This window comes from Typopeltis vanoorti, chromosome 20 (assembly GCF_054136105.1).
Source record: "Typopeltis vanoorti isolate ZY-2024b chromosome 20, IOZ_Tvanoo_1.0, whole genome shotgun sequence".
Lineage (NCBI taxonomy): Eukaryota > Metazoa > Arthropoda > Arachnida > Uropygi > Thelyphonidae > Typopeltis > Typopeltis vanoorti.
Window position 1 is genome coordinate 63252234 of NC_143568.1, and position 26164 is coordinate 63278397.

The 26164-nt window shown below is 34.0% G+C and overlaps 1 protein-coding gene across 4 annotated transcripts in view; it reads right to left on the reverse strand.

Annotated features, from left to right (window-relative positions):
• Nucleotides 1-26164, reverse strand: part of IntS1 (integrator complex subunit 1) — a 664867-nt gene that overhangs the window by 352206 nt on the left and 286497 nt on the right. For all 4 annotated transcript variants that reach the window (XM_090410538.1, XM_090410537.1, XM_090410536.1 and 1 more), the window contains exon 25: nucleotides 14982-15146. In XM_090410538.1, coding sequence (XP_090266664.1) covers nucleotides 14982-15146 — 165 coding nt within the window. The remainder of the gene's footprint in view (nucleotides 1-14981; nucleotides 15147-26164) is intronic.

Below are 26164 nucleotides of genomic sequence, written 5' to 3' on the forward strand. Positions count from 1 at the left end.
AAAGTCTTATACTTCCATACAAAAGCATTTCTGGTCAAATATCACATACTCTGGCTGCCTTTCCACATTTCAAACTTTTGACAGCTTTTTCTACTTCAAGTACTGATATGTACTCCTCACTGCATTCCTCTTAAAAAATTTCCAACGTGGCTCTATCACTGTTTGGTTCCTTTAACAGTTTTTTTGAAGTAATTATGCCAACCATCTAGGATATCCTTAGCTTTAGTTTTCATGTCACCTTTATAATCTTTGATTCCCTTTACAGTACTCTTTCTTCCATTTCTAAGCTTTTTCAGTAGCCTCCAGAACAATTTGCTACCTTCCTGATATTTATTTTGTATATTCTTACCAAAGTCGTCCCATTACTTTTGCTTAGCTAATGTTACACACAGCTTAGCTTTTATATTTTTCTCTATATTCTTTTAGGGCATGTGCTGATTTATTGCTAGGAACTTTTGGTTTTCTTTGTTTTTTTTTTCCAGAATTATTTCTTTACCTTCTTGTGTTGACCATAGTGTTCTTATTTTTTTATCTTTACAGACAACTCCTTTCCATACTTCCCTAGCTGAATCAATCAATGTCTTCAGAGTTTGCCACCGAGTCTCCAAGGTTTGCTTCTTGTTTTCAATTTGTTTCATTTTTCTTTATTAATGTTTGTATAGTCAAGTCTACAATTTACTTGTAAAAGCTACTTAAATTTAATTCTTTTTAAAACATTCTTACATATTGTGAAGTTAAATTGTTCATATTTGGTTTAATGTATTAAAACTGAAAACTTTATTAATAAGAGATCATATGATTTAATGAATAAAATACAAATTGCCAACCAGTTTCACTAGCTACTGTCTAGCATTATCAAGGCTGTACTGGTGTAAATACATATGCACCAAGTTACATAAATACAGAAGTGTTAGTACCTATTAGGCCATTACATTTGATAATTCTCGTTTGGAAGTGTGCATGCATTAGTCAGAATCAGGTACATGACCACGTGTTGTGTAGTTTTTTGCGAATTGTAGTTCTGTTAAGCTGGGAGAATTGATGAGATTTTTCCATATGTCTCTAAGAATAGCACCCTGATTTCTATTTAAATTGCTGCCTGTGCATAGCACCATTGCTGATTCTTTAAAAGTTCTGTGTCTGAAGTCATCCTTGATGTAAGGCACAGAACTGTTTTTCCAGTCTATAATGTGATTGGATGTCGAAAAATGGTGAGCTAAACCTGATGTGATTATTCTGTTGTGATTTACGTCTCCCACATGTTCTTTCTGTCTTATTTCAAGACTTCGAGAGGGCTGTCCAATGTATGATAAGCCACACGTGCATGGAATTACATATAGAAACTGGTTGGCAATTTGAATTTTATTCATTAAATCATATGATCTCTTATTAATAAAGTTTTCAGTTTTAATTCTTACATACTGTTCTTTTCAATTTGACATCCATTTTTATCCTGCTTAGTACTAAGTAATGGTCACTTCCAATTTCCAATCTCCTCTGTACACGCTTGTATCCTGAACCAGCATGTTGTTATCACTATCGACAATGATATAGTCAATGAGACTTTTCTTATTTCTTGTGTCTGTCTTCTCTCCATGTAAACTTGTGCACATCTTTATGTTGAAACATGGTGTTAGTAATGCCTAGTCTATGTCCTGAGCAGAAGTCCAATATATACTTGCATTATTATTAGCTTTGTCCTTTCTCCAAATTTTCTTCAGATGTTCCTATATGCCTGGTGGGATTAATTTCCTACTGCTGTTCAAATCCCCAGCAAGCACCACTTTTTCCATTTTCTTCATGTCGGCTGCTTGTTCTAATGACTCAAAAAATTCCTCCACTTCTTCCTTAGAAGAACCCTCTGTCGGACCATAAGCACAAAGAAGTTTCATTGACCATTTTCCCATTTTAAAATTTGCCTACATAACTCAACTTGAACTGCCTTCCAATCAAGAAGTTTATCTTCAGGTTCAGTGTTGAATGCTATTGCTACTCCTTCCTTCCTTCCTTGATGATTATTGCCTGAAAATAGCATCCTATACTCATCATTTAGTAATATCTCATCTAATTTTGTTCTTTTTTTGTTTCAGTAATGCCAATTATGTCCACGTGGAATTTTTCCAATTCTTCTGAAAGTTTAATTTCCTTTCCATTAATACATCATATATTGATGGTTCCTATCTTCAATTCTTCTAATATTGGGTTTACTCTTCTTCTGTATGATGAGTTGGAGCTAGTTCCAGTAGCAGACATTTCACTGTTCAACCTGGTTCCCCCAATGAAAACAGCTGGGGTCTTGTTTATTATTATTACATTACACCTCCAAGGTGTACAAATACTCATGGAGGGAAGACACCTGGTCTACAACTCTTCATCTCCACCACTCAATCCACCAACTACCTTCATCTACACCAATGCCATCTACTGCCCACTAGCATTTTCACAGACAATCACAAACATCCATGCCCATGGTGGGATTTCAACCTGCAGTCTTTTGGCTGGAAAACATGTTGAATATACTGATTTCCTGAGTGGTTAGCATTCAACATGATACTTCATGTTGAATGCTAACCACTCAGGAAATCAGGTGACACTCCAGCCAGCATGAAATTTCATCATGTTTCACCATCATATGCATTTGTGGTTTAAGCCAAATAGAGAGTACAATTTGGTCAGCTAAGTCCCAAACTGCCAGCCCATCCTTGTTTGTTCAGTACCCAGTAAATATCTACTATCAGGGTGCACCAGTCGGTTCTCTGAAATCATGAAAGGCAATGTGTAGGTTTCCTCCCAGTTAATTGGTTTTGACCCTTAAGTGACTCCCACTTGCTAAACATTCAGCACATCCTTTTCAACTCTGATAGAAGAGTCACTTCTGATTCTTCTAGAATTTTTTCTGGATGGAAACTTTTAAGATGATTTATCATAAGCACTATATGAATGGATGGTTTCATGTAAAAGCACATATGAAAACAGTTTTATCCTTTGGATTTTATCTTTGAAATATTTCCATGCAATATTTCATACTATATGGCAATTACTTAAACCTTAATAAAATTTACTCTGAAAAATAATAAGAGGATTAGAAACATATAGATGAATGAGGTGTACAATGTATAAACAAACTGAAAATATCATGGATGACAAATTTTGAAGTACACAGATAATCTGGCTTGGAAATATAGATTACTCAATTGTTGTCCTTAATTTGCTAGAAAAGTTTTCATAAAATGGTTAAAGATATTTATAAAGCTAGTTACAGAATATGTAACTAATTCTGTATTTGAATACCTTCAAATATGCACAATTGCCTCAAAGATAAAAAAAAGTATACCCAAGTTTATGAAAACACAATCAATCCAAAAACAATAAATAAACCACTGAAAATAAAATAATAACAATTAAACCATAAAAATATGATATGCACTGTAAAATAAACAAAACATTCATAAAATAGTTCTTTAATTGTTAAATGAGAACCATTAGCAGCATGAACAAATGCACGACACATTTAGCCTACGTGCATAATGATGTATTTCATATAAGGTATATGTAGATAATGGGAAGTTTATTAATGTAGCCTATTGAATATATATTTTTGAATAATTTGTTATGTTCCATCGAGTCGTTTTCGACTCCTGGTGATTCTATGAACATACATTCTCCATTCAGATATGTCCCTGGCCATATCTTTCAGAATTTCCAAGCACAATGCAGTTATTTCTTTAACTCCATCCACCCATCTAATTCTTGGTCTTCCTCTTATCCTGCTTTATCAACTTTAGCAAGCATCATCATCTTCTCCAGACTGATATTTGCTCGCATAATATGTCTGAAGTATGACAATTTTTGCTTGATGATCATAGCTTCAAGGGAGCAATCTGGCTTTATTCTGTCTATCACTGATTTATTGGTCTGCTTTGCAGTCCATGGTATTCTTAGTAAGCATCTCCAAACCCATAATTCAAATGCATCTATCTTCCTTCTTTCACTCTTTCTCAGAGTCCAACTTTCACATCCATACAGTACGACAGGGAATACCATTGCTTTCATGATTCTGATTTTTGTTGCGAGGCTAATATCTTTATCTTTAAAGATCTTGCTTAAATTTGCCATTGCTTTCTTTCCGAGTAATAATCTTCTTCTAAATTCTTCAGTACAATAACCACCTTGATCAATTCGGGATCCTAGGAGCACAAAATTGTTAACTGCTTCCATTTTCTCCCCATCTACTTCAAAATCATTAAGTTTACATGTTGCCATAACTTTTGTCTTTTTGAGGTTAAGTTTAAGACCATATTTAGCACTTTCTTCTTTAACTTTCATAATAAGTTCCTCCAAATCTTCTTTACATTCTGCTAGCAAGGTGGTATCATCTGCATACCTAAAATTATTAATATTTCTTCCACCAATTTTAATTCCAACAGAAGATTCCTCCAGCCCTGCCATTCTTAAAATGTATTCGCTGTACAAGTTAAACAGGTACAAAGATAAAAATACATCCTTGTCGCACCCCTTTACCTATTGTGAAAAACTCAATTTCTCCAAGATCTGTTCGGACAGCAGCTTCTTGTTCATAATAAAGATTCCTCAGAAGGATAATGAAATGCTCTGGTACTCCCATTGATATTCCTGTGCTCTTTCTATTATCCATCTCACATTGGCAATTTGATCTCGTTCCTCTGCCTTTTCGAAATCCTGCCTGTTCATCTGGCATTTCTCTCTTCATGAATGATCTTAAGTAAGACTTTACTTGCATGAGAAATCAGTGCTATAGTTCTGTAATTTTCGCACTCTCTAGCATCGCCTTTCTTCAATAAAGGTACAGGGTGTTCGGGATAAATTTGACAGTTTCGTAAGGAAAAAGAAAATCTTCTTTGTATCTATTAAATTTAATGAATTGACAAAAAAACATTACAGGCAGAGTTAATTACAATACTATCAACAAGATTTACTCAAAATAACCACCATTAGCATCGATCACAGCTTCAATTCTGCTTCAGAACCTCGAACAAGCTGATGCTACAGTCTCCCTGGGAAGGGCCGCAAAAACTGTTTTAATTTTATCCATTAACTGGGCTTTTGTATTACTGGAAGTGCGATTGGTGTCTTTTTCAACTGCGCCCCATACAAAATAATCCATGGGGTTAAGGTCTGGGGAGTTTGGAGGCCAAACATTTGGACTGGTGAAGTCGTACAAATTTTCAGACAACCATTTTTGACTTTTCCCAGAGGTGTGGCAAGGGGCCGAATCCTGCTGCCATACATACGGCCTACCATTGGCTACCCTTGTTATCCAGGGCTTGACTACAGTTAGCAACTCCACGAACAAAGCCCGAATTCCAATGCCAGGGTTCTTCAACACCTGTTCCTGCAGATTTGTGAGGAATTCTGCTGTACGAACGCAATCAGATCGTCTGCTAGGGATCTTTCTTCTTGCTACATCCTCGTAGTCACCATTGCAAGTCTCTAGTTCATGCCTGATTGTTTTTACTGTATTCAGGGAGCATTGGGCAGCAGTCGTAATATCCTTATTTTGATGGCGGGCACGAATCATCATGATACAAGTTATTCTCTTCCATGATTCAGGTGGGTTCCAGCTATCCATCCTTTCTGACATCTTGTATATGAATGAAGAAGGGTCCAAACTTTTAAATGAAGAGAAGTGTGTGTTAATACATGTAACTTACGGAAAAATATAATTAATTATAAATATGTCAAATTTATCCCGAACACCCTGTATATAAACTGATTTTTTTCATTCCCTAGGCCAGCACTTCCCAAACTGTGGGCCACAGGTTTTGTTGAGGGGGGGGCCATGAAATAATGAAAACAAATTTAAAATCTTTTAAGACTAAGTAGATTTTTTTGTTTATTTTGTTTACCTTAAAAGAAATGTATTTAATTTTTATTATTTATTATTTCTTTTTTATATTTTAATGGAAAAACAAACACACATTGGTGTGGGTTCACAAATTTTGCTTCCTGCGTATTTCGGCGCTTAATGAATATTAATAAATATATGGTTATTCATATAAGTTTCATTTCAAATCAGAAATCTAAGAATTTCCATTTCAAATATTTCACTTGATACTGACTTTTTTATAGCAGTATTGAAACACATCCATCACATTAAATTGTTATTAAACTTCTTTTATGTTTTTAATTCTTTCTTTATTACTAATCGTTTTACGTTTCATGTGCTTGTACTGAAAATGCACAATAACAATATATCTATCTATATAAAAATATGAGATAATGTGCCATGTCAAATGTGTATGTAAGATGCTAAAAATGTAATATTTGCATTTGACTTTTGCAATATTCACTGTGTATATTTTGTATTGAATATAAACACAATTAATATTATAATAATATATGTCTGTTACGATTTTTTTCGAGAGGGCTGTGCAATATTTTAGTTTTTCCAAAGGGGGCTCTGACATCCAGAAGTTTGGAAAGCACTGCCCTAGGCCATTTAGTTGTGATCCACTGACATAGAGCTGTTAAAATTTTAACTGCCTCTTCTCCCAAGGCTTTGAGCAGCTCAATAGGTATTCCATCTCCTCCTGGTGCCTTCTTACTGGATAGCTGTTGCAGTGCTCACTTCACTTCACTCCACTCTCCAGTGGTACTGGCTCCTGTGTATAATCCTGCTCTTCAAATTTCTCAGTAATTTTGGAGTCCTTTCTGCAAAGGGCTTCTGTAAGATATCCTTTGTGTTTACTTTTAAATATTGTCACCTTGGCACTAAACTTCCCTGTTAGTTCTCTGATCTTTTTGAAAAGATCTCTTTTTCCTTTCTTGTTTTGGTCTTCTATATGGTGGCATTCCTGGTTAAAGTATTTTTCCTTGTCTCTTCTGGCTTGTTGTTGAAACTCTGCATTCAAATGTCGTACTTCCTGTGGTCTTCATTTTCCTCCTTTCCTGAGCAGTTTTGATGACATCTTCTGACAGCCATTTGGACTTCTTCTTCTTCTTACAAACTGTTGGAATATTCTTCTTTGCTTCTGTTTTAATTATATCTTTAATCTCTTCCCATAGTTCATCTGGTTTTCTTTCACACAAATTGAGTGTGTTGAATCTGTTCTGTATGCTAATATTGTATTCAGTTGGTATGTTTCCAAGATCATATCTGATCGACATTTGTGTCGTTTTCAGTTTCCGTAGTTTCACATGTATTGTAACCACTAATAACTCATGGTCTGCTCCACAGTCTGCACCTGGAAAAGTCTTGACAGACAGAATTGCACTTCTCCATCTTCTTTGTCCAAATATATAGTCAATTTGATTTCTGTATTGTCCATCAGGTGATATCCATGTGTACAATCTTCTTTTTGTGCTTTTTAAAGTGGGTGTTAGCAACAAACAAAGAATTCTCTGCACAAAACTCAACTAGTCTCTTCCCTGCAGTGCTACGAATACCTAAACCAAAACGACCTGTTATTCCTTGTTCCTCAGTCTCTCCTACTTTTGCATTCCAATCTCCGATAAGTAGCCATAAATCACACTTTGGTGTTGCATCTATCACTTCTTGTAACTTGCCAAAAAATTCTTCAATATCTTCTTCTGGTACCTCTGTAGTGGGTGCATAAACCTGAATGATGGTCATATTCATTGGATGTCCACTCACTCTGAGAGAAATGATTCTGTCACTCACTGGATTATAACCTAATATATACCTAGCAATCTTTTTCCTGAGTAAGAAAGATACTTCATTTTTACGACTTGTCTAATGTCCTGAGAAATACATCATATAGTCCCCTGACGGAAAATGCCGCATTCTTATCCATCTAAGTTTTCACTTATTCCCAATATATCCAGCTTCTTGTGCTTTGAATAATTACATACATGTAAATGTATGCAATTTAAATGTAATTTATCTGTAAAGTTAAAGAAATTTTTAATCTTTGAAATAACTTATAATTAAATAAATATATGAGACAAAATACATGTAATGCAAAACATAAAAACACACAACATTTTTGTCTAGAACAAAAAGCTCAATCTCCACATATTGAAGCCAACAGGTGAGATGGACTTGAGTTACTTGGCTGGCAAAACCTGGAGGTTATACCATTCTCAAAGAATCTAACAACTTAAAAAAATACATTAAACTTTTTAAATTACTTTTTTTATTTTAGCAATAATTTCTTCATTTTTCATTTATTTTCCTTATATAACTGAAATCGTGTAAACTTTTCTTTGGAAAATTTTTATAGTCAAATATCAACTAAAGTTGATTATAATGTTATAATTAACCAAATGAGGATTTATTTAATGGACTGATGGCTATTAAGGTATATGGTAATGAGCAATCAGCCAATTAATCAGTATAACTGAATGATTTTCTTGTGCTCTCATAAATCTGAATACATAACTGCTGAATTTGAATGTGCTGTTTAATACTAGTATATAACAACAGTAGAACTGTGATTTGTTATAAAAGGAAAAATTTCATGTTAGTGTTTAATCAAATCTAAAAAAAAAGGTGAGAGCAATTGACAGCTGCAAAATATTCACCAATATCAAAAAGAAAATGAAAAATACAGCAACTGAAACATATGTATTATCGCATGCATCTATTTTTCCAATGATATTTGATGTTACTTGAGTTAGATTTATAGACGCTTGCACAGCATTTATGTTTTCCAAGTAGTCTGCACTAAGGCAACTCGTGAATGCCATGAGTATATTGCTATAAGCTCTCTCTCTCGTCAACTTATTTTTACAAAACTTTCATAGTTTCTACACTTAGATTTGAAATAATGCTGGATCTAATATTCACTTTACTTATATAATTTTGCATTGCCAAAATGAAGCCTTTTGGCTTTTTATTTTAGTAAATAGGTTTGTTTTGTTTTTATTCTTTTGATAAAAGAAATGTGAACAATCTCAATAATAAGCACTGCAGCCTTTTGATAAACTGCAGAAACAGAAAACCATGGAAAAATCAATCACAGCAATATCAACATTTTCCTGCCACAGTTGTGAAGATTTCTCTCAGCTAACTGGTGATAAAAATGCTACTAACTTCATAAAATAGCCTGTAGCTTCTGAAAATAAAAGAATATTTTACAACATATTTTATGTTCCCTTTATCATTTCTGAAGCTCAATCTCCACATACTGAGACCAACAGGTGAGATGGACTTGAGTTACTTGGCTGGTAAAACCTGGAGGTTATACCATTCTCAAAGAATCTCACACCTGAGAGAGCGTGCGAGATACATTAAACTTTTTAAATTACTTATTTTTTTAAATTATTTTAGCATTAAAAAAACTAAATATGTAAAGTCTGACCCACTGAATTCCTTTATAGTATTTTCTTTGATTTGTATACATTTTCTATAGACTAGTATTTTTCCTCTTGATACTTCTCTTCCATGTTCTTGCCAAAGTCTCTCCCATGACTTCTGATTCACTATTTTTATATATATACCTTAGCTTTCATGCATTTTCTAAGCAAACATGCTAACTTATTTGCTAGGAAATTTTATATTTCTTTTCTTCTAGGATCATGAAATAGTAATTTTTCTATCCTTGGAGACAACTTTATATGGTTTCACAATTCTAAATCAACGAGTGTTTTCTTCAGATGCCATCAGGTCTCTAAAGTTTATTTCTTCTTTTGAAATTCACTTTTTTCTCCCCTCAATAATGTTCATATATTTGAGTTCAGCAGTCCCCTCTAAAAGCTGCTTGATTTTGATTCTTTATGTATTCTTCTTTTCAATGTGATATTCGCTTTTAATTTGCACAATCACTTGTTGTTTGTGCAAATCAAACAACAAGTTTGAACTAGAGAAATAGTTTGTTATAATGAATATAGGGGGAAAAAGACCCCCCCCCCCACTTAATTCCCAAAACAAAGGAAATGGTGGGAAATAGAACAAAGGAAAGAATCAAACATAAATTACACAAAAAACATGAAAAAGTATGAATGCAAAGAATATTTATTTATTTATTTATCGTATGGCTTGTACACATGGTTAAAAGACAATAAGATGTAATACACATGAGTATAGATAAGATACACCTATATGATAAAAAAAAGTCTACATTCAGGCAAATACAAATATGAAATTTATGGCAAGCATCAGACAGAAGATTGGTCACATTTTAACATTTAGGTTTTTGATCCAGTTGATCACCTCTGGGGATAGGTCAAAGATATCCTTAAAGTCACCTGGATATGCTGTCAGCTTGCATTCCTGTACTATATAGTAAATGGTTTGGGTCTCGGCTCCACAGGGACAGTAGGGATTTGGTATCTTACCCCACTTTGAAAGTAAGTCTCAACATACACCATGGCCTGTACGAATCCTGTTAGCTGTTGTCCACATATTCCTGGGAAGGTCAAATCCAGATGGTTTTTGGAAGATGTTTATGTGATTGTGAACTTCAGGTGATACTGCTTGGGACCACAGTACATCCCACCTACTCACCATACTGTCATTCTGGCTAAGAAGATTACGGGCGGTTTTTATGGTAGGTCTTCTGAATTTTAGTCTATTAGATAAAGCATCTGGAATAAATTCCTGTATTGGGAGATTTTGGTTATTTAAAATTCTTTTATATTCATGAAGCAAGGCTTCCTGTCGTTGCAGTTCCGGAGGAGCAATATGGCTCAAAGGGAGAGCCATTGTAAGGGTGTACTCCTAATGCAATCTGTAATTAAACACAGAGTGGAGTTAAGTTGAGTATCTAGTTTATTGACATGGTAACTATTGAGCCAGACAGGAGCACCATACTCTGCTGCACTGTAAACTAGACCCATTGCAGTGCACCGCAGAGTTGTGGCACTTGAGCCCTATATAGTACCACAAAGTTTCTGAACTATGTTATTTCTGGTGCGAACTTTAGCAGCATACAAACATACAAACTGACATACAAACAGCATATGATATTAATCATATGCTGTTTGTATGTCAGAGTTCTATCCAGAGTTATTCCCAGATATTTAGATGTCAGATTAAATGAAATTAATGTTCCATCAGCATATATCTCTGGTTTTTGATTTACAAGACTACTGTTCAGGTGAAAGCAAGAACATTCAGTTTTACCATAATTTGGTGTTAATCTCCATTATTTATAGAACTGCCATAAAGCCGACAGATCATTTGTCAATATTTCTTCAGTTCTTTTGATAGACTTGTCGCTGATCGCCAAAACTAGATCATCTGCATAAGCAAACTTCCTGCTGGCTGTTTCAGGAATATCTGCGATGTAAAGGCTAAAAAGCAGTGGTGCGAGCACTGAGCCCTGAGGTAATGCATTCTTAAGAACTCTCTGTTTACTGATGCTTCCTCCGGTGACTACCCTGAAATATCGATCACACAGTAAGTTTAGGAGATGACCGAATATTTTACATGGAATGACCTTAAGAAATTTATATACGAGTCCCTCCCTCCAAACAGTATCGTAAGCCGCTGTTAAGTCAATAAAGACTGCAGTAGTCTTCAGGCATCTTTGAAATCCTGCTTCAATGTAGGTTGCTAAGCTGAGAACTTGATTTGTGCAGCTGCGATCTCTTCTGAACCCTGCTTGTTCTATTGGAACACGTTCCAAAATTTTATCACTGAACCTGTTCAATATTAGTCTCTCCAAAAATTTGTAGGTTGCACTTAAAAGGGCTATGGGGCGATAGCTTTCAGTTCTGTCTGCTGGCTTACCTGTTGTTGTTTTTTGTAAGAGCATTATTGCTTTTTAGATTTTGGGTAGTGGTTTATATATTTCTTTTTCTGATTTGCTAATAAAATTATCCAAAATTTTTCTGTGAAGTTTTCTTGTCTCTTTTTTTTTTTTTGCTATTAAGCTATACACTTTTTGCTATACACTGCAAAGAATAATGTGTAACACATAAGAAAGAACTATGAGATTATAAAAATAAAAAACAGAAATGTTACATTAGCTTAAATTAATCTCATCTGAAATTTTCATAAAAAACTAAATATGTACAGTCTGACCCACTAAATTCATAAATAATGTGAAAACTTACAGTCAGTCATCTTTATGACCACCTCCAATTACAAAGAAAGAGGAAGAAATGACATTAAACAGTTGGTGTGAACAAGCCAAATTCTTAATTGGACAGAGATCCAATGACAGACAGCTGGAATAAATTGATACTGTTCTGAAGTATGGCACAATATACAGCATTTCTTTAGTTCAAAGTTTAATTAGATGTTATGAAATTTGTGTGAATGAAGGATTCTTTATCCATAGTTTCCGGCCTGGTTGGCTGAGCAGTTAGTGTATCTGCTCTCCATCCAAAAGGCTGCAGGTTCAAATCCCACCATGGGCATGGATGTTTGTGATTGTCTGTGGAAATACTAGTGGTGGTGGCGGGCGGTAGATGGCATTGGTGTAGGTGCAGTTAGTTGTAGTTGGTGGAGATAGAGAGATGTAGAGTAGGTGTCCTCCCTCAATGAGTCTTTGTACTCCCTGGAGGTGTCGCATAATAATAATAATGTAAAAAACAATTCTGATTTAGAATTTTAAATTTTTGGAGCAAAATCAAATGATAGTGAACATGTATATAAAATAAATCTATTACAAATACATGAAAAAAAAAATAATAAAGAATGCATATCAAGAAAGCATAAATAAATACTTAAAAGAAACAGAATGGAAAAGAAAACAGAGACTAAACTTGGAACGATGGAATCAAGACCAAGATTAAAAAAAAAAAACTTAAATTAAATGGCTTACACCTCAAAAAAAAAAAAAAAAAAAATTGAGTATATATGCATTCACTCAAGAAAAATAGGAAAAGAGAGAAAAAGAGCAATAGCAAAAAAGGGAGACAAGAAAACTTTGGATAATTATATTAGCAAATCAGAAAAAGAAATGTATAAACCACTAACCAAAATCTAACAAAAAGCAACAACAGATATTAGAGATAGATGACCAACAATGAACAGATTATTGTTATAAATTCTGGCAAGGAAATGAACTAGAGTTATAATTTAAAAGAATTTAATAAAATGTAACTGATAATATTCTCCCAAATAACATTTCACCAGAAGAATTACATAAAAGCATTAAAAGAAATGAAAAATGGAAAATCACTAGGAGAGGATAAAATTCCAATTAACAAATTCTCCAAGTGGAATAATAAACAAAACACTAAGGACAATAATAATCACCAAAAAAAGCAAACTAAGAATGTATAATTATTTTATCAAAACCAACCACCTTCATGATGATTATATGTTATTTTTGACCATCTGAACGTAAAAAAAATTGACATAAACTGCGCTTTATATTGGCCAAAGGATTTTAATTGATACTAAGTAAGAAACACCAACATGTTTTGCCAACTTAGCTGTTTGGCTTCTTCAGGGTGAATAAAAGAGATACAAAACAACTTAAACTGTTCATGAAGGAATGAACCAAATATACAATTATATTTTTTATAAATACAGAAGAATGTGTACAACGCATGGAGTGTGTATGATGTCAACTGCTGTTATGCAGGAACGTTCTGTAATTAGCAGCAAAATTTAACTCTGGCGTGCTTAATGATCTTATGAGGGTCTTCCAAATATCAGCTAGAATTAATCCTTGGTTTCTATTGAGGTTGTTTTAGAACGGATGACTGTTTTGGCTTCTTTTATGTATCGGGAGTGGAATCTTCCTCTAAATAGGGCATGGAGCCTTTGTCCCATTCGATGGTATGGTTTGTCCTCAAGAAATGAAGGGCTAATCCAGAATTCTTCTCTGTTATTGTTTACATCTCCTACGGGTTCTTTTTTTCTAATTTCCAAACTTCTTGAGATCTGACCAATGTAATTTAATCCACATGAACAGGGGATGTTATAGACACTGGCATATTTGAAGAAGGCATGACTGTCTTTCGGAGATCTTAAAAAATGGCGGATAGTCTTTAAAGGTTTAAAAGTTACTTATATTTCATGTGGCTTGAGGAGTGTATCAATCATTTTAGAAACTGTTCCAGCATAAGGAATGGCGATGGTTGATTTATAACGTATTTCCTCAGATTGTTGTTGTAAGGGCTCACAGAAAAGTATCTTATGGATCAATTTTTTTGGATAGCCATTGTCTATCAGAATTTTAGCAAAACAAGTGTTCTCTGCCAGGATTAAAAAAAAAACAAAAAAACCACCCTCATGTTAATTGGAGTATAGTATTCAATGTGCATAATTTAATTATTCCTTGAGATTTTAACCTCCTTATCAATTTCTTTTATTGGACCATGTTGACAGCGTACACAACAGACAAGCCGCAGGTAATGTGTAATAATGGTAAGCTCCAGTATTCCATATATTTTACTGACCAATGTCAATTCAGTCTATCTTAATATTTTATTTAAAAAAAAAAAAAGGCAAGAGATAAAAGGAGGGTATTACTAATGATAGCAATAGAATTAAGCTGGTCAAAAAAAGGCAAATCAAGAAAAAGGTTAAGGCTGTTTGAGACTGTTTGGCATAGAGTGGAGACAGGGGAAAATATATGGTATGGTGTTTAAAGAATTTTTGTAAGACAGGAAAAAAAAATTAAATTTCCCCAACTTCATACAAGAAACCTAGAAAAGATGCAAGAAGTCATTAAAACATATGAACTTTAGACTTTGCCACCTGAAAAGCATGCCACATAACCATTAAAATCAGCGAAATAAAAATAGTTTTAAAAGTACATGTAAGATGACCAATACTTTATAAATAAACCAATACAACAGGTTTATTTGTGTAAGTATGCATGTAGTAATTAAAGTCAACTTAACTATGAATATCCAATGCTCTCAAGTAAAGAAATGAAGTGTCTCTTCCCTTGTTGAATGAGCATATATAATTTCTTTGGATCAATGTACTTCTTTGTTAGCATAAAACAGGTTTTTAAATATTAGTATTTGGAATTTATCAAAAGAAGGGTAGCAAAGTGTATGTATTAACAAGGAAAACAAACATTAGCTTGGAAGGTAATATATAATAACATTTAAATTCTGTATATCCTTACCCGCCTCAGTGCATTTATTGCTTGCATTTTTACAGCATCAAAATGAGGTAAAAGTAGCATATATTTAAGAAGCCAGCTGTACTCAGTGCAGGAATCCTTTTCCAGTAAATCATCATCATCTGACTCTGGAGACCTATTAGGCTGTGAAAGAACTAAGTGAAGTCCCTGAAAACATATACCATAGATGGAAATTATAATATAAAATGTATAAAAATAATAAGATATCAAAAAATGCTCTAAATACAAAACATGCAAGTCTTTTCAGAGACATTATGATTATTCATTTAATTCCAAGGTCAAAATGTATTCTATGAAAATTATGTTACAACCAGCACTTGTTCTTAAGAAACACTGCACAATCATTTATTTGTGTAATTAGTGACTTTTGATTCTGATTCCGACTTCTCAATTTATGGTACCTTTGACTCTAACTCTTTCATTTATGGGAAATAATAATATATAATAATAAATAATATAATAAATAAAAAATAATAAAATTAATAAATAAAATATAAAAAATAAATAAAATTAATATAATAATAATAATGCTAATTATTATAATAAGCGAAAAGGCTATTTTACCAGCGACATAAGTTAAGTTAAAGGGAGATGGTAAATCCCGTTTTATTTTATAGTCTGGTAGGAAACTTGGATCGAAATCCATCGAATCCATAGAGTTTCATGCCGAAAAAACTATCGGCAAGCCCAAGTGTAAGTGATCACTTGGGTAGTACACCAGGGCAACTCCAAGCAAAGGTGGAGCAAGCTCCATAACTAATAATTCATTATTGAATTAATAATTCAATAATAATTCATTATTGAAGTAATAATGCTAATTATTATTTCCTATATCGACTGAAAGCACTCAATATACAAGGCATTTCATCATTGGCAACATGAATCATCAAGCTACTTTTTAGAACTCCTCTAACCTGTTAAAGTTTGGGCCTAAAGGCAATAGCTATGCCATTGTGGCTTTTTAATTCTATTTATTAAAGCAATTACAAACATTCAGTAACCTTAAATTTTAAACAAAAGGCAAAACTTAGAAAATGAAAACACTGGTAATCGAGGCTGAATTTTTATCAAAAGGCTATATAATAATAAAGTAATAGGAATAAGGATATAAAACAAAGAAACTATAAAAGAAAATAAGGAATATCTTTCTCTACCAGTTCTTTTCCTTTTTGAGATTAAAGCATTGTTTGGATATAAAATTAAGTGAATCAACATGAAACATTACATTACATGAAATAAAAATTATATTGTAGAAGAATGAAAAATTGTTCCCTACAACATTTTTAAAGAAACTTGGCATCTAGCTGCAGAATAGGGGTTAAATCACAAATGAAATCCAAAATTTAATAACAAATTGTTCTTAGAAACAGAATTGCTTCTATCAGATCCTCTCTCACGGAAGCCATTAAATCTGGTTTGATTATTTTCAGTGCTGAAAACAGTCTTTCGACACTGACTTCAGTGGGTGGCATTGCTGTTACAATTCTAGCTACATCACTAATAACTTCTGGATAAACACAGCTTCTTCTATAGTCAGTTTCAATGAGAGGTAATACTTTTCCACTTCTTTTAATCCTTTAAAAAAACTTTGCTGAAATTCCTTTATTTTGACATTTACTGATTTTTCTATGCGTAAGCGATGTCGCTTTACTTTGAACATTCCATTTTGTCCAAGTAGGCTTCAAATCTAATTCTTCATTTGAACTCGAAGAGGAAGATCCTGAGTTAGCAATGCTTCTAGCTTCATCCAGTGATTCAGGTAGTACTTGTAACCCTATCATGCGAACTGCTACTTCATAGAGTGCCTGGTTTTGTGCAGTAATTTGGTTATTACTCAACAAAATATGGTTCATTGGATCAATGTAAATAGCAGTTAACAGGATTTGATTATCCAGCAAGAGATCGTCTCTTTTCTTCATTGAAGATACAATGCTATCAGCAATTAATTGTCCAGTTTTGTTCAGGAGATACATCAAGCTCTTCCACTCCAACAAGAATTTACCAGATGCTAAATCCACACATTGCAACTTCTTGATAACAGTAAAAGGATGAGAAAGTAGACTTTCTAACTCTGTTGCTTGCACCCACTGGCTTTCAGTTAGTGAAACATTTATGTTGTCCAGATCGTCAAGTAAATGCCTTATCATCAGATAAGTACTTCCCCAACGTGTTGTCCAAAATGGCTCCTTTTCCAGCACGTGTCTGCAGAATAGCATCTGTTTCAGGGGCCCTAACGACAACAGCTACTTGCCTCAACTTGCCAATGAGAGTAGCTGCATGATGATCTTTCATCCATCTCTTACTGCTAGTTGCAGAGTATAAACAGCACAATGCATATGTTGAACTGTAATTAGCTTAGATGCTTCTTCAGTAATACCATCTAAAATTTCAATGCTCTCTTCTGTTTGTGAATTACTTGCAGAAATGGCATCTTCACCTTCTAATATTTCTTTGATTTCTTCATCAAATTTATTAATTTTTTCAATTGTGGTTAACATATTTGAAGCATTATGTGTTAAAATAATAGAACTTGTCCTTTTTAATTTAAGATTCTTCTAAAACATCTTCCACTAAATTTGAAGATATTCGCTGTTGCGATGTGCCTGGGTGTCCTGTACTCCCAGTGTCTGAGTTATCATTTTACACCCTCTGTCCAAAAAGAAACCAAACTTTTGATAGAAACTAAAACATAGGCCAATTATAATTATTCCAATCATTTATTTCAATCAATATACTCTTCCTCAGCTTCGATACAGTGTTTGGCAAATACTGTATTCTTTCGATATTGTCTATCAAAAGAAGTCACAGGGTGCTAAATCAGGTGAATATGGCAAGTGATCCAACACACAAACTTGTTTTTTTGCTCAAAAACTGTCTCACAATGTTTGAACGATGAGATGGTGCATTATCGCGCAAAATTGACCAGCTGCCTGAATCACGATATTCATGCTGTATGCAACGAATTCTCGCTATCAATCGCTTCAAAACTTCAAGATAAAACTCACCATTGACTAGGTGACATTGACTGTTTGGCTAGGTGGAACGAATTCTTTGTGGATAATGCCCTTGGAATCATAGAAACAAATCGGCATTGTCTTTACTTTTGACTTCTCCAAGCGACTTTTTTTCGGATGCTCCTCTTCTGGTGGTCTCCACTCAGTACTCTGGCGATTTGTTTTGGGCTCATACTCAAAACACCAGGTTTCGTCACCAGTAACGATCATTTCAAGGAAGTTTGAGTCCTTACGCATGGCTTTAATGAGGCCCTTGCAGTGTTCAATTCGATACATTTTTTGGTCGTCGGTGTCGACTTGTGGGGAACAAATCGCGAATTCAATTTATGAAGGCCCAAACTCTCGGTCAAAATGTTGTGCACAGTTGATTTTGGAATCCCCAATTCATCTTTAATCAATCTCATGGATGATTTCGGGTTTTCTTTGATGAAATCATGCAATTTTTGGATGTTAACTTTGTTAACATCCAAAAATTTTGTTAACTTTGCTCGGTCCAGTTTTTGGATGGCGCAGCTTTTTGTTGTCCTCAAGCATCTCACGACCACTTTGAAATCACTTAAACCACTCGTAAACTTAAGTACGGGATAAGCATTTATCACCGTATGCTTTTTGAAGCATTTAATGCAATTCGGTAAAACTTTTATCAAGTTTAACACAAAAGTCAATCACAGCTCTCTGTTTAAAACTCATTTTCTGACCGTCTGTCAAAACACACTGTCACTCTTGGCACTATAACTCGGCTTCTAATGAAACAAATGTCATAAACAGTCGACACAACACTAACGGAGGTTGCCGCTTTCAACAACAAAAAGATACAACAAGTGGCACCACCAGTTTCTTCTATTTTTGAAAAGTTTGGTTTCTTTTTGGACAGAGAATGTATTGTTTTAACATTAATAGCAAAACAATCAACTCTGTGACGTGTGCATGCATCCATTTTAATAAAGACAAAATGTCCCTTCAGACTTTTTTGAAGTTCTTCATTCTTACATCTGGCATTTTCAAATAATTTCTAGTCATTTCTCCATTTAAACCTTAAAAGGCTGGTTGTGAAAAAAAAGGATAGAGGTACACTATTATTCACTACCATTTCAACGATGTGGTTTTTAAACTTTTCTGGCATCATTGTTACTGTAACTTTGTCTGATGTAAAGAATCTTGATAGATATTTTTTAAATGTACACATTCCAATTCTGTTAATTTGAGATTATAAATATGTGACCAGAAAATTTACCTTTTTTCCCTATCATGTCAAACAGGTACACCAGCTAAGAATAATCCTTATTTTAATGGACATATTACACTGCTTCAGCCATAATTCTAAACAGTATCAGTTAATACCATGTGAAAAGTATACAGGTGAAAAGAGAGCTGCTGAAGTGGCAGAGATTGTAATATTATAGTCTATCAATTATCAAGATGAAATATTATCTGTGTTTTTTTTAATTTTGTTTGATTGTTTTACATAAAGCCTAAAATATAATTATATCACTCTAAACACTTTTATATAAGTTCAAGGGTAACACAAAAATGTTCTGAATGCTGATGTGTCTTCTTCACTAAATGAAATTTTGTGAGGAAAAAATCAGTATGTTGTTATATTGATATCTCTAAAATGTTATTTACAATGCTGTAGGTTATGCATTGCGAAGTTTGTAAGTTTCAACAGTTGGTTCTTAAAGAAATGCATCCTACCTACAAATGATTTTATGCCATTTGTGCATTAAAACTATAAGTTTGGCTAAGAATTAGATAATCATCCAGAACACTGCCTTACTTGAGACCACCATTCTGCTTATTAAAAGACTTCGACCTTTAATAAGCAAAGTTGGGGTCTCACAATAGGGAATGATTTCATCTTCCACCTGAAGACAGGCATCCATATCAACAGTTAGATTTAAACATACAGTCTCATAGTTGAAATGTTGGAAATGTTTCCACTTTTTTGGTTATATTATAAATTAAAGATGCCAAGTTTAATCCTTTATCCAAGTGTAAGCAAAAAAAGAAGAAAAAAAAGTGTAAGCAAGTGTAATTAAACAAAGAATATAATTTCTCGACATCTTTAATTTATAATATAACCAAGTGGAAAAGCTTCTAACAATTATCTCTAATCCAGAGTATTTTAATAATAAGATGTGACACCTTTTGACTACTCTTATATCGAAATATGACTTCTGCATTACTTCAACCTTTAGCAGAGAAAATTATCCTCATGAGACTCCAAGAACATGTCAACAAACTAAACATTATTCCGCAAGAACAATTTGGCTTCCGTCAAAACCACAGCACCACCCAACAGATCCACAGGCTGGTAGAACACATTACCACAGGATTAAACTGGAACCAGCATACTGTAGCCGTCTTCCTAGACATCTCAAAAGACTTTGACAAGATCTGGCACCAGGGTCTGATTTACAAACTCATCATCTCAAACCTTCCACTAAACATGATACACCTCATCAAGTCATACCTCACAAACAGGAAGATGCAAGTTAAAATAAATGATACAGTCTCAACCCAATGACAAATCCTGGCCGGAGTTCCTCAAGAATCACTGCTGGCCCCAATTCTGTTCAACATCTACATGGCAGACATCCCTCAAAATCCTGTCACATCCACCATTGCCCTCTATGCAGACGGCACGACAATACTAGCCAGATCCCGCCAACTGCATTTCATAACCAAAAAACTACAAGACACCATCCGGAATCTAGAAAAATGGTTTGCAGATGGGCGACTACAAGTAAACCCCCTGAAAAGCACAACTATACTCTTCACAAGAAGACGAGCATCCCCCCAAAGGAGACGTTCACCCTATTCAACACAAAAATTCCCTGGAAAACCGAAACTAAATACCTTGGAATACTCCTTGACAAAAGATTATGCTTCAACAGCCACATCAAGAATACACACACCAAAACATCGAAAGTCATCGCCCAGCTGTACCCCTTGATCAATAGACATAGCAAACTAAACACAAGAAACAAAATTCTACTCTACAAGACAGTGATCCGTCCCACAATTACATACGCCTCCCCTGCCTGGAGCCATACCTCCAATACAAATATCCTCAAGCTACAGAGACTACAAAACAAGTGGCTACGGATGATCTTGAACGCCCTGTGGTTCGTCAGGAACCACAGGCCGTTTAACCCCATATCTCCTCACTACTACACTCCCTAGGAGAAAAATACTTCATGATGGTGTTTACCCATCCAAACCAATTAATACAGCAAGCCAGAAACTACAACGGTAATGACCACTGGAAACACAAAAGACCAAAAGCCATCATAACACCCAACGACTACACATAACCACCTCTGCCCATTCAGGGCAAGCTAAAATAGCTCACAAACCTCTCCCATCACTGCTTCTGAAAGAGACAACAGGGAATATAAAAAGTGTAAAGCTTCACCCTTTGAGTCATAAATGTCCTGCATCCTTGGTTTCACCCCTGGATCTGGCTCCCACTGATGAGACCTCAATAAAGATTGAAACTGGTCTGGGTAGTGACCCTTCCCATAATGCATAGCATTATACATGTCCGTAAGGATATGTGTTTTGCATTATGGGATACTATGGCAAGTGATGTGAAGTCATTAACTTCTATATGTGAGTTGCCCTCTCCTGAAAATACTTCGGGCACAAACTTTGTTTGCTTACACTTGGATAAAGGATTAAACCAAGAATATAATTTCTTGGCATCTTTAATTTATCATGGTTGAAATGGTTCACTTGTCAGACCAGGATGGAAAATAAACAATTGGGACATTTTCAGTTTTCTACAAATCTATGCCACTCTTGCTTACATTTTAATGAGAAAAAAAAATCAAAGAAAATGCTGCATGTAAATTTTCAGAATTGGATTCTTTTGGGAAATATATTATATTGAACTGTATTTTTGTAACTTCTTGATGAAACTTTTTAAGACTTTTAGATAATTTCGTTAGAATGCATGCCATGCCAATTCATCTCCATTAAAAATTGGTCAGGTGGACTTCAGCAAAATATATGAATGAAATTTTACATTCTTTATCAGCATTCATTCCATTCATGCTATGATTGGTTTACCACATACAGCCCAAAACTGTTCTAAATACAGTGCATGTGTCATCACCAAATGTGTCAACCTGAATGGAAGGAAATTATCTCTTACAAACTTTGATCATTTTACAAAATCAGATATGGGGGGGAAAACTGCACTATATCGTACAAAGCTTTCTACCTCTTTCTGGATAAAACTTAAAAGTGTTTATAATTTTCTGCAAATCTACGTAGCTTCAGCTTTCATTTAAAGCTTAATCAATATCTGGAATAATGTATGCAAAGCTTCAATATATTAAATATTTAGATTTTGTGGTATTCTGTTACTGCAATCAGAGTTGTGGAGTCGGAGTCAGAAGCAATTCTTGGTTTACTGGAGTCGGTAAAAATGTACTGACTCCTAATGAATTTAGATTGTAATATAAACAACATGTTAAAATCTCCAATTTCACAGATAATTTGATTAACTTATTTTTTTTTCAAGTTATATTTTAATTTCAAGTTCTTTGCAAATTTGAAAATAAAACATTTTATGATAATTTATATATAAAATTAGTGAAAGTGGCACCCCATGAAAAAAAAAAAATAAATAAATAAAGGCAAAAAAAGTGTCAACAAAAAAAAAGTCCTCTGTTTTTGAACACTTTACAATAACAACAGATGGAAAATATTGTGTGTGTCAATGTTGTTGTGTCCCAATTTACGATTATTAGGCTTTCAACTATCCTTACATGTGAAACTCTATTTGTCCAAATCTAGTTATATCCAAATCTTATCTATATATGAGATATCACCCAAATACAAATATTCAAGCTTCTTCTCCCCTTAGTGTCCCTAAATATTTATTTTATATTGCACCTTTCAGGACATTTAGTTTAAGATATAAAATTCAAAAACAAGGAGCAATTACCAATATATGTCTGAATGTGAAACTAATATGCAGTCGTGACCTTTATCTCATGACTTAACAAACCCCCCCCCGCGTGATTAGGTTCGTACGTTGTTACAAGTGGTGCATTGAGCGGCAATCTCAGACAACTGTATTTTCAATGAACAAAAGTTTATTGAACTCTTAAACATGGTACAATTCATTCTTTATCAAATAAAACTAAATTCAATATTAAGAATATATAATATATAAATTTTCACTAGTTAAACACAAGTATTAGGTTAAGATACTACATGAGAATTGTGATCATATCGCCATAACAGATTCTATACATACAAACATGTATAATCCTAGAACTAGTTGATTCTTTGTCTAACCCTTTACTGGTCTGATCACGCTATAATTCTGTATTTTCTAGGACATATATAATCAGTTACTCTAATTCTCTCACTAAGACAATATGGATTAAAATTATCCTTTCGCTGAGCTAATACACACTTTTGACCCTTAAAACTCTCTTAATTAAAATACAATGTACATGCATAAATCTCTAGGCACATGAATACGTATTAATTAATAGTACAAGCTCATTTTTATTCTAGTTTAACATGTACTAAAGTCCTAGTATAATTCTCATTAATTCTTTCAACTGTTCAGTAATTGAACAATGACTACAGTTACATATGATTTGAATTGACACGAGATTTTACAGTACCTTTTGACTTGGGTCTTCTACACTGGTCTCTAGCTTTTTCCGATATTTTACCTTCCTAGGACAAACTCTTCTATAACTTATCACTCCTAAGTTCTTTTGGCACTAAGATGGGCTTTCGCAATCTTTACCTTACATTCTTCAATCAAGGACATACATAGGATCATCTATTCTATGGCTGTATAATTCACCACGTGGGCACTGACGTCTTTATAGAATTTTCTTTCTCTCATTATGATCACTGGATGATGAAACACACTGACATTATCTTCTTTCTTTTTAACTAAATGGCATCCCTCATTTCCTACAATAGGAACACAGAATCGAAATCCCGCACACTTTGTTTCCTTGTTGTGTCGGATGGAGAAAACTCCTAACCTGTCACTCAGGAAAACCACGTGAGACCTATACGAAGACTCGTGAAGAAAACACCGAGGAAAAAAGCCCTCTTGGGGGAGGGGGGGGGATTCCTAACCCTTTTATATGATGACTCCTACCGGCACCTTCAATTTCTTTTCTTCCCCCCCACCCCTTACTGGAGTCGATTTCACTGACCAATTAGAGTGGCGCTTTTCTGCCAAAACATCATGCAGTCCGTGTGCATGCAACTGACACGTGACGAAGTCTCAATTCGGGAATTATGACCTTGAGCTTTGGTTTTTGTTTAAGCTAACCTCTATGTCAGCTATACTAAATTAATCCCCTTTCCAAAATTTTTTACGAATTAACTCGAATCTTTAATCTCTTATTTTATATTAGCCTCTCACATACAAAATCCTATGACTAATCTTCTTTGCTTTACTTAATCTTATTTTATTATATCACAACTGTAATAAAATTTCCTTCTTTTTATTTTATTTAGTTCAACAAACAATTTCAGCTATATTTTTCACTTGGATGCAAGCATATTTTTCTTTCTTTTAATTTTTTGTATTGGTTACTTTCAAAGGCTCTTAACGATATCTGCTTGGGAACAAGCTTGCTTACTTAGTTATCTATACAGGGTTTTTAATTCTTCTCTTGTTACATCATGATAACTGAAATTTTCACATTCTTAAGTTATCAGGGTGTAACAACGTATTATAGAAGATGATGAATGTAATAAAGCATGTGATGCAAAAATTAGTAGTTTTTGTAGTTCTGATAAAAATGCACCTACAAGAGCATCAAATTTAAAAAGACATTTGCAGCATTTTCATCTGTGGCTGTGAATAAGAAAGACAGCAATAAAAACATTCCCTCTACTTCAGGCCTAAAGAAAGATCAGAAATCTACTGGAGGCCAAACACAACTACCAAGATTCTTTACATCAGACAAAGTTACTTTATCTTTGGTTTTTATCACATTTATTATCCCCAATTCCTTTTTTTTTTACTCTCCTCCATTTCGAAGCCTTTTTTTTTTTTTTTCAATATTCTTCAGAATATTTTACAACTTTCTTGATATTTTCTTACCAAAGTCTTCCTATGACTTTCTTTAGCTAGTTTTACAGTGCTTTGCTTTCTTACAATTTTCTCTGTATTCTTTCAGAACACAAGGAGACTTACTTGCCAGTAACTTTTGATATGCTTTCTTCTTTTTCCTTGACAGTTCAAGGAACCTGGAGTTCTGATTTTTTTTTTTTTTTTTTCTATCCTTGCAAGCAACCTTGTCACATGCTTTTCTGGCTGAATCAATCAATGTTTTGACTCTTGTTTGGAAAATTTTTCACTTTTAAATTTACAGTTCATCCCTAAAAGATGCTCAACTCTGATTAATTTTTTAAAACTTTCTTACAAGTTTTTCTTTTCAGTATGATATTCGATTTTATTCTGCTCAAAACTAAATGGTGATCACTTGTGATTTCAAATCCCCTATATATTCATATCCTGAACCAATATGGAGATATCACTATCAATAATAACATAGTCAATGAGATTTTTCTTATTTCTTGCATATTCTCTCCATTTGAATTTTTGCACATCCTTATGATGTTACATCGTGTTAGTAATAACAAGTCCATGTCCTGAACAGAAATCCAACAAGTTCTTACCATATTGGCTGTGCTCTTTTCTCCAAATTTTCACAAGGTGTTTCTATAAGTCCAGTAATAATTTCCTACTCAGCTGTTTAGATCACCGACAAGGACTGACTTTTTTCTTTGTGTCAGCTGCATCCACTAATGCTCCAAAAAATATTCCTACACTTCTTCAGTGGATACTTCTCTGGGACCACAGGCACAAAAGTCTTAATGTCCAGTTATCCATTCTGATATCTACCCACATCACTCTACTTGATATTGCTTGTCATTCAAGATATTTCTCATATTTAGTTTTGTTGCTGCTCTTTTTCCCTGATACTGAATATTATGCATTTGTTACTCAAAAAAATCTCACCTGTTTTTGTCTTCTTTGTTTATCTAATGCTTATCCATTCCTACTGCTATTTACATTTCATTTCCATTGATGTTTCTTATGCTGATGTTAGTAGTCTTGAACTCTGCTGATGTTGAGTTGGGATTTGT